At 33.1% G+C, this 10,005-nt stretch overlaps 1 protein-coding gene across 1 annotated transcript; it reads right to left on the bottom strand.

Annotated features, from left to right (window-relative positions):
• Positions 1-6,670: 6,670 nt before the first annotated feature.
• Positions 6,671-9,904, bottom strand: YUC11 (Flavin-binding monooxygenase family protein). The gene is made up of 4 exons (XM_022298002.2): positions 9,195-9,904; positions 7,992-8,225; positions 7,130-7,252; positions 6,671-7,034 (listed from the first exon to the last, which is right to left on the bottom strand). The coding sequence occupies exons 1-4, from the start codon at positions 9,804-9,806 to the stop codon at positions 6,849-6,851; spliced, it is 1,155 nt and encodes a 384-aa protein (XP_022153694.2). The 5' UTR covers positions 9,807-9,904; the 3' UTR covers positions 6,671-6,848.
• Between the last annotated feature and the right edge of the window lie 101 nt (positions 9,905-10,005).

Here is a 10,005-nt window from a genome sequence, read left to right as displayed (position 1 = left end):
ACATAGCTCATATATATACATGGGATGAAAAAGCTAATTTAAACATAACTCCCATACAGAGGTTGGACTTCGAGTTATTACCTCACGTGTTATTTAACTAAAAAAATGGCAAACATATATTTATGCGTGTGTGTATGTATATGTATATTTATGTATATGTATGTATGTGTGTGTGTATATACCTGTCGAGTAGGGACATGGTGCATAATTGTCGAAGATCAATTAGTCAGGTTTTTTGCCGATACAATAAAAACTGCTTACTTATATCATGATATAAGATCAAAATGAAGGAATCCACTTATGTAATAGGGTGGATGCCCTACGATATTGAGCAGTGGTGTAGATAGAGATGAAAGAAGCTAGACAAGAAATAAAATAGTAGGAAACACTTTTCAATAGAGGAATCGGTATTCTAATGAATTCAGTGGTTCCAGCATAATAAAAATGAAAGAAAAAGGGAAAGGAGAAATAATAATCTTAAAAGAGGGGGATATGGCGAAATCGGTAGACGCTACGGGACCTTTCCCTAGTACGAGAGGACTGGGAAGGACGCATCCATATCGGGCCAGACCGGAATAGGGCTAGGTTATATACATTCTAATTGTGAGAAGGGGTCATCCGAGCGTATTTAAATAGATACTATGTTTACATATGGATCCCTCTCTCGTGCCTATTAAGATATTCTATATACACCTGTCGAGTAGGGCATGGTGCATAATTGTCGTTAGCTCGTGCCTATTGAGATATTCACGATCAAGAAATATTGGATTCTCTTTCGGATAGGCTCTTAGCAAACGGGTCAATTATTCATAACATTTTGTGATTGTTATAGGATGCGAGAAATTCTTCGATTTCTTCCAGAAGCGGATTTCTTCCCGAAGCGGATGATTATTCAAGCAATCATATAGAGAAAATAAAAAATAAATTTTAGGGAAGATTTTTTTCTGTCACCAAAACTGAAAAGTGAACCACCTATATATAGATTATATATTTGTACAAATCAAATAGTTAGGTCTTTTCATATGTAGAGTGTCTTTTTATGTCTTTTCCTGTAGACTTGTATCTTCTAATAAATGACTTATACTTTCATATAAGGTTACTAAAGACACACTCTTGTGAAAAATTGTGGTTGATTATTTAATATTAAAAATAATTCATAAATTCCAACATTTGTACTATTATTTACTGCACATTTAAAAATTTAATGGAATTTTTATTTTTTAAAAATACAACCGTTGATTAGTACATTTATTAGATACATTTTAATTTAAAGATGTACTATAAAAATTATTATATAGAAAAATAAATAATATATAAAAATGTTATGAAAAATAAATAAATAAATTTTTGATAAATGTGTAATAAATTTTTAAATTATAAGCGTAATCAAATTTTGAACATAGAATTAGTATATGTGCAAAAATATCAATTTAAAATATATAGAGATTTTTTAAATGGTATCTATAATAAATGTCTCAATTAATTACCAAAAATGGTATTAGTTTACTAGAAACAAAAAACCAGCATAATAAAAGGAGGGGTAAAAAAAATAATCTCAATTAAACTAGCATTGCTAGATTCGATATTTGTGAAAATTTTCTATTTGGAAACAATCCACTACCAAATAAAGGGGAGTGGCACCAACATGAGCGGTTAAAGCATCTTGTACCTTCATTCTTTAAAGATTGAAAGTTTAATCTCTCATTCCACAAATATTAGTATTAAAAAAAATGTGTGTCAGAAGCTCAGACGCATAAATCAGGTAAATTGGAACCCAGCAACTCGATCGACCACGACCGACCCAGGGTCAACGCTGAGACCTTCTTGATGCCGACGGGTTCTCAGACACTGTTGAACGATATATGTTTCCTTTGTACAGGTGTACACAACCGTTGTAGCAAGTGATAAAAAGATCTTATCCACAATGATTTATAACTAACATTTCAATATTTTACTTAAGAAAACTAGCAAAAGTACGGTTAAATACAAAGACTTTGGAATTTAAATGAAATAGTGCATAAAAAGTTTACTAACTAATTGAATAGAAAGCAGATGAATACAATTTGATTTTAAGAAACTGAATTAAACAGAGGTTAACCTATTGATGTAACAAGGGTAAGGGGAAAAAGTTCATGTGACTTTTTCTGGGCTCACGTAAACAATGCTACAATATTAACGACGTTAATATACTGGCCAAACAGACATGAAATCTTCCCATACTTCCCAGATTTTCTGCTATTTACATTTAGGACAAAACAAAACAGCATATCAGCATAGTTTATAGCCTTACTAGATGAGCTTTATTCCTAAGTACCACGCTCTAAACTCAAGTAGATCTAGCACGAGTTGAAGCCAAACACTCCTTATTCCAATTTTTCAAAAGCGAATAAAGAGGTATTTGAATATGTTGACCAAACACATTGAAACTGAAACGTTAAAAACAACTTCAACTTACAGCCCAAAGTAACATTTGCAGCCCAAAGTAACGTTTACAGCCCAAAAACAATTCACAACATCCTCCCTCTTACAATATGAACTTAGCTATGCAATGTCACACAAGAAAATGGAATGAGAAAATACAAAACTCGTGCACTAAAGAGTACAAAAGAATAAGAAAATGAAGAAAAACAGCAGTCCTTCACTGTATCAGCTCCTTTTGTTGTCTTCTTCGGGTTCCTCTCTAAGTGTCTTCCCTTCTCTCTTGTCTTGTTATCTCTAGCAATTGGTGAAGAATGAATGACGGCAACCTTGAATGTAAGTTTTTATACCCTCCTTGATTTTAGGGCAACCCAAAGGATAAAGTGGGTCTCAACTCAAACTTTCAGGTATTGTTCCGTTTTAGTAATTTCTCGGGTAAAAGCTGTCACTGTCAGCTCTGTCATTTTTTGCCTTTTTGATTCCGATGCTGCAGCATCAACAATGTTGCATCAAAACATTCAAAATTAGGTCATTTTTCTTAACTTTCAACATTGTCAACAAAAATAAGGAGGATAGTGAACTTATAACATTATTGACACAAAATCAGTGTAGATTGGATGTTAGTGAGGCTATCTTTAGTTATTTTATATGAAATTTTACATATAAATAACTCTCTTTTGGAGAGTTATTAGCCACCAGTCGAGAACCTTGATGGTTCTCTCTCGACCTCTGTGCAGCCCGACCCGAACCTACCTTGTCTCGACTCTCGATTCAACATTAGGCCTACGACGAAACACACGGGCAAAAGAGTCTAGATCTTATGGGCACACTAGGATTCGACTTCTGTAAATCCTAAAAAAGATTATGTTTCGACTTTTATAATTCTTAAAGGGATTAGGATTCAACTTCTATAAATAAAATGGCGAACCAAACGCTAGAGGTAGTCCAAAACACCCTACTCTTCATACTCGACTACTCTGATTCTGACTTAATCATCGGAGCCTATGTAACGAGAGCCACACCGGTCTTTAGTGCTATTCTATTTTACAGGTCTCGTTGATCTCTTCTATTCTAGAAGATTGGTGAGAATTTAGCAGAATTCCAGGATGCCAAATTTCTGCATCAACAACCATAAACCATACTTTTTAATAATACGATAAGATTTTAATCATTTCTATAAATACAATAATATTTATGTTTGTACATAAATAAATTTTCTAGTTTGCTAACTGTTTTTTCCTAATGCATTTCATTTCGAATAAAATAATCTTTTCTATTGTATGAATATCGATTTTTACTGCAAATTTTATGGTGCATTTTGTTTCTTGTCAAGTCCAAAATTATTACATTGCCTTCACATTTGATTAAGTAGAAATATAGAAAGAGTAAAGTTGATTTTCGCTTTTCTATTGATGAATCGAGAATTATTATGTTGCTTTCGCTCTAGATTAACTAGAAAAAGTAAGCTTGATTTGTTAAGTGATTAGCAGGTTGGTTACATATATCATTTTATTTTTTAATTATGGCATTTCCTCTTGATTTATCACACTTTTTATTTAATTTTATACCTTTTTTTTTCTTTACTAAAAAAAAGTACTCATTGGAGGAGGTTGAGAATATATATATTAGAACAGTTAGGATAAATATATAGCTATGTAAAACTAACAAACAAATCACAGCATAACTGGCTACCACTATTATAGATGATGACAATGTAAATAAAACTAAATACTATGTATGTTAGAAATGCGGATAACTAAAATTGAACCAAAGAATAAATATAGAAGATGATATCTCTGTAAATGATCATAATGATAGCGGCAAATAAGCTAATCTTGTAGAAAACCAAAAGTGACGAAAAATAGTCGAGACACACACTACAGGAGCACTTGAGACAATTTTTTACTCTTCACATATTGCTAGCAGACTATACATCGATCGTCTTAGCAGAATATACTTGAATCTGACAAAACTCCAACAAAAAGCAATCTCGAAACTACTTGAATATGGTAGAACTCTTAGATACTTTGCTCTCAACATAAACATGACACAACAAGATAAAGAAGAGAGAATGATAATTGTGAGAGGAGGAGAAACACGAATGTAGGATGCTTGGATACTTAATGAAAATAAAGAAAACAGCTATATATAGTTGCATAAATCTATAACTCCTCACATAAGAATCTAACTTTAACTTTGACATAAAATAATAACGAAACAAAAATGGCTAGAGAAATAAATGAATAGGTACTCGAAATGTCAACAATTACACTCTAAATGTAATTATTTATATCGAGTCAAAGATAGATTAAAGAGACGTTCACACGATGTATCTATGAATAAAATGAGTCGATTCCACGACAGAGTCACAAAATTATTTAAATTCTTAATAGTTACTAAATTCATAATTACCCCCAAACATTTCTCAATCTCTTTCAAATTCTAACCATCGCTTTCTCTCATACATTAACAACAAAACAGAGAAAGTGCACTAATAATTAAAATGTAAGATTTGTTTTTTGGGAGATAGTTTGAAATTTATAAATTTCAACAAAGAAAAATGAATTGGAGAGCTTTTCTACCAAGTTAATGTTGGATAAATATACGTTGTATATATAAACTGTATAATATTGACAAACAGATTACAACGTCATTACTACAAACAATATACACTTTGACAATTTGATGAACACCAAACTTAATAAATATAGTCGAGGACGCTACAATAGCGCTGACGAAGACAATTATTTGATCTGCACAAGTTGCTAACAGACTATAACGATCGTCTCAGTAGGATACAACGACTGACTCTGGTAGAATTGCAACCTTGAACTACTCGGATCTGGCAAAACTCTTAGATACTTACTCTCAATACAAACAAGAATAATACCACAAAAGAAGAAGGAAGAACTCTTGTGAGAGGAGGAGGAACTCAAATGAGAAAATGCTTGATATCTCAAATGAAGAAAACTACAATTATATATAGTTGTCCAGAACAAGTAACATCTCACAAACATCTTTAACACATATAAAGTTACAAATGTAACTTTGTAACTTTAACAAAATAAAAGGAAAAACTCCTTATTTAAACCTATAACTTCAATTTTTTAATAAAATAAAGTAACATACCAATTAAAGAAATAAATAAACAAAACAAAATGAAACAAAATTCACAACGTATATGTGAATTAAAACTTACAAATTTAATTTCTGGATATTAAATTTATAATATTCAATTGTTTATCAAGATTTCAAATTCCACTTTCTTCCCCACTTTAAAAATCCAACAAGATATGATCTCAATCTATAGCATTATATACCCATCATCATTCCCTCATCTCCCTGATGTGAGATTTTATTTTAGTTGATCTCACTTCAAACAAAGTACTACATTGATCCTCGCCTAAAATATTATACTCATTTAACTATCTAACGTTTTTCCAGAGCTCACTACCAATTAGATATCCAAAAGATTTAATACCAATGGAAATGTTGTCCCCCACTTATATATATTCATAATTTTTCTTCTCTGTGGGACTTTGATCATATTTCCAACAATAAACATGTTGGTGGAACGTGCATTGATCATGAAAGTTGGTCGTGGCTTGGTTCCTCAATCGATCCATTGGTTGTAGGATTTTCGTTGGGGCTAAACTAAGCTTTGACCGGATATACATAAGTTATTTGAAAGTCTTTAGCTATATGCAAGTTATCACAAATTGTATATTGGCTAAGCAAAGATATATATATATATATATATATATATATGAATATAGATGGTCATATCCAAACATTAGTCTCTATATGTCTTATCTAAGTATCTAATGCCCTAAATTTGTTGTTCTAACAAAAAGTTAGCCCTGACAATAATCCTAGCAGTAATTTGTTCATACAGTTCCTAATTACCCAATTTTTTAGGGGAAAAAAATATTAATAACACAATTTAACGTTAGTTAATTACATTTGTCCAAAGGAAAAAGACAATACATTAATTACCCAATTTAATTATAACTTTCCAAACCAAAATTACATCTATCCCACATAAGTCAAAAAAAAAAAAAGTCTTCACAACATAGTTGTCCTTAATAACCATTAGATATGCAGATTCGAAATCTCAATGCTCCAAAAACATTAGATACAAATTCAAAATACGTTTTATAATGATCTTTTGGTAAAAAAAAAACAACTCTCTAATCACGACGTTTTAGCCTCGTCAAATAATTTCTCAAAAGCGATCGGGGCCAAATAGATATATAACAAGTTACTTTCATTATTAACCAAAACAAGGGCAGTCGATTCCCAAACAACCATATTTGCACACTCATTTAGTACATACTTTTTCTTCCTTTTGTGTGACACACAGCTGAAATATAATTAGACAAAATAGAAAGAAAAAGTTACAAAATATTATGTTCTTGTTCTTTATATCTTCACTGCACAACAATGCTTAAACCCAAATCCAAGCTTATATCACTTGCAATTTTCTGTGCATCATTGGAAATTCCAAGCAATCCTTGTCTTCCAAATCCAGAACAATAGAAGCCATTTTCCCCTTTCCAATGATCTGGGAACCTTTTATTTGGCATCCCATCTTCATTGAAGTGATTTTTGTCATCCTGTGAAATTATTTTTGATGAATAATTTGAAACCCATTTGATATTTCATCATGGGGTTGTAAAGGAGAGTAATATTAGGGTTTAATTTTGTGTACCTCAAGCCAGTTGAGCACAGTGCTCTTGTAACCTGTGGCAAAGATGATGGCATCAAAGCAATTGATTGTTCCATATGCAAATCTGGCTTGGTCTCCCTTTATGCTTGTTAGAGATGGAAGAACCTGAAAACATGCATAAATGAGTTGAGAAAGAGATGCATTTGGGCAGTAGAGAAGATAGATTTTGGAAGTCGATCATGACATAGCTCAAATGGTTATTTTCGACTAAAATATAATGTTAGAGGTTCGAGATTAAGGTGTGTTTGGAAGTGATGGTAGAATGAGTGATTTTGAAAAAAGAGATTTAAGTATAATTGATTTTTACAAAATCACAGTCGAAGTAAGACCTTAAAAATTAATTTAAAGTGATTTTAAGCTCTCCTAAAACCAATTTTCTAATTTACCAAACATGATCAGTGAAAAAGAAGTGATGTCGACAATAACAAAAGTGATTTTGACTATGCAAAACCACTCCCAAACATACCCTAAGGATAGCGAGAACAAAGAGACTTACTAAAAAGTAATTTAGAGGAAAGACAACAACATAACCAACGGCATCAGAAACACAACGGACATCAAAATCGAAGGAAAAAAACAACTCAATTATGAAAATAATCACAAACAGGCCCTATCTGTGGCTGAAATCTAGAACACAAAAGCTTTTCTGCTAAGAAGTAGCACAAGCATACACATCCCTATAAAATAACCAGAGTCGAACGAGGGACACCTTAGAAACCTAATACCCAACCTTCTAAATGTGACTTCAAATACTTGTCGTCCACGTAAATCTCTGTCAATCAATCAAGTAATTAACGAATAAAAGACGGTATCTACGTCGTATGAAACCCTAATTTAGAAATACCTTGATCTCTCCTCTCTTAATCCTTTTCATGCATCCAACATCAATGGTGGGGGAACGACCAGTTTTGGCTTTGAGAAGAAAAGGGCCTCCTCTTGGCCTTTGAATCCCATACTTAGACGAATTTCCATACTTCAACTTTGCAAGATGTGTGCTAATGGCATCCACAACATTACATGGAAGAAACTTCAGTAAGAACATCCCTAATCGAACCATGTCTCTGCTTAACACATGTACCTGCCCACAAATATATACCAAAATTATATACTCTTAAGATTTCAAAACCCTAATAGGAAAAAAAAAAAAAACCTAGCTAACACCCAATTTAGCAAAACAATTTCTAGTGTAAATTTAGACTACAATTTTTTTATTTTTTTTATTTTTGTTATTTAGAGCTTCAATCACATTTGAAAATTAGTGTAAATTTAGACACAATTTTGAAAGTTAGTGTAAATTTGGACACAATTTTGAAATCTTAGCCAAATTTCAAAAGCAAAAAGCATATTTTTGAAAATTAGTGTAAAGCTCTATTTGCACTGCAAGGAAACAGTATCGTCGCTAAGTGCGTCGCGTGAAAGTCGTCGTCAATGGATGCACGCGACTTAAAGGCTAGCGTCACTAGTACCAGCCATGAAAATAATGGTTTTGTTTTGTTTTAAAAATTTAACTACCTAAATTTTTTATGATAAAATTTTCACTTTCTAAAAACATTCAGCTTGCAATTTTAGTCAAATGTTAATGACAAGAATAAGTCTTTGAAAAATAAGTTTGGCTAAAATCTGAAAAAATAAATATACTAGAAAAATGTAGAAATTTAATAATTGGAAAATAAAAAAGATGTTGCTAATTAAGCATGATTTTTAAATACGCTTAAAAAAAACAAAAACATTATCAAATCAACCCACGCCTTTAAATTCTAAAAACCTCGCTAATAATTTTAAAACATTTTCAAACAAAGGTTTAAAAAATAAACGTGACTAAACAAACATAATTTTTTAGATAAAATACTTTCACGACCAATCTGCATCTATCTTGGACTGACCATCATTAAATTGCTCACAAAATAAGATAGATAATGCAAGAAATTTCGATAGGGGTAAAAAAAAAGTGATGATGAGTCAGTACATAAATATTGTTTATTTTTCAAATCTACAACCTAGAAACCAAAGCATTATCAAACCGACCCAAAATGAAAAAAACCGTTACCGGGCTCCGAGCGACGATGGAAGTATTTGCGGCATGGTTAGAGAGATCATAAGCAATCTCCATGCCAGAATTTCCACAGCCAACAACCAAAACATCCTTCCCTCTAAACCTCTGCCCATTCAAGTAGCCACTAGAATGCAAAACCTCCCCATTAAAGCTCTCCAACCCCGGAATCTCAGGCAAAAACCCTTCACTATTTTCCCCAGTCGCAGCCACAAGAAACCTACAAATATACTCGTCTCTCACACCACTACTCTTGTTCTCCACCACCACCCTCCATCTTCCCTCTTCCTCGTTGTACCAAGCTCGTTCCACGCTCCGACAACACCGCGGTTCGATCCCGAAACACTCCATGTATTTGTCCAAATACGTGACGAAGTCGACTCGCGAAATGTAGGTCGGTGCGTCCTCGGGGAATGGCATGTAGGGAAGTTGGCAATAGTTCTTGGCCAAGTGAAGCTTTAACCTATCGTAAGCCCTCTTCCGCCATAGAGAAGCGCAGCAATCGTCTCTTTCGATCACGATGTTTCGTATCGAAAGTCTATTCAGGCAGGCCGCGGTCGCGAGTCCGGCCGGGCCAGCACCGACGACGATCACTTGCGTTTCTTCCATGATGGAGAGGGGCTTTGGGGGAGGTTTTGTCTTTTGGGTTTTTGCCTGAGAACATGAGACAGATTTTGAGGGTTATATATATTGGGGAATTGGACTCTATTTTGAGGATGGGCTGTTAGAAACCATTGCTGCAAAAAGAACCAGCAAAACGGGTTAAGAGAATATGGGTTAGGAGAGAATTTAGCAAAATTGGAATGTT

Source organism: Momordica charantia (genome assembly GCF_013281855.1).
Source record: "Momordica charantia cultivar OHB3-1 chromosome 11 unlocalized genomic scaffold, Mcharantia_2.0 BLBB01000011.1, whole genome shotgun sequence".
Classification (NCBI taxonomy): Eukaryota; Viridiplantae; Streptophyta; class Magnoliopsida; order Cucurbitales; family Cucurbitaceae; genus Momordica; species Momordica charantia.
Note: the sequence above shows the minus strand (reverse complement) of the source record. Positions and strands in the feature narration are given on the sequence as shown.

Coding starts and splice junctions, on each gene's coding strand:
- YUC11 (XM_022298002.2), bottom strand. CDS start 9,806: ATGGAAGAAACGCAAGTGATCGTCGTCGGTGCTGGCCCGGCCGGACTC. Junction 8,226..9,194: donor CCATCGTCGCTCGGAGCCCG/GTAACGGTTTTT, acceptor ATTTGTGGGCAG/GTACATGTGTTAAGCAGAGA. Junction 7,035..7,129: donor CTGTGCTCAACTGGCTTGAG/GTACACAAAATT, acceptor ATAATTTCACAG/GATGACAAAAATCACTTCAA.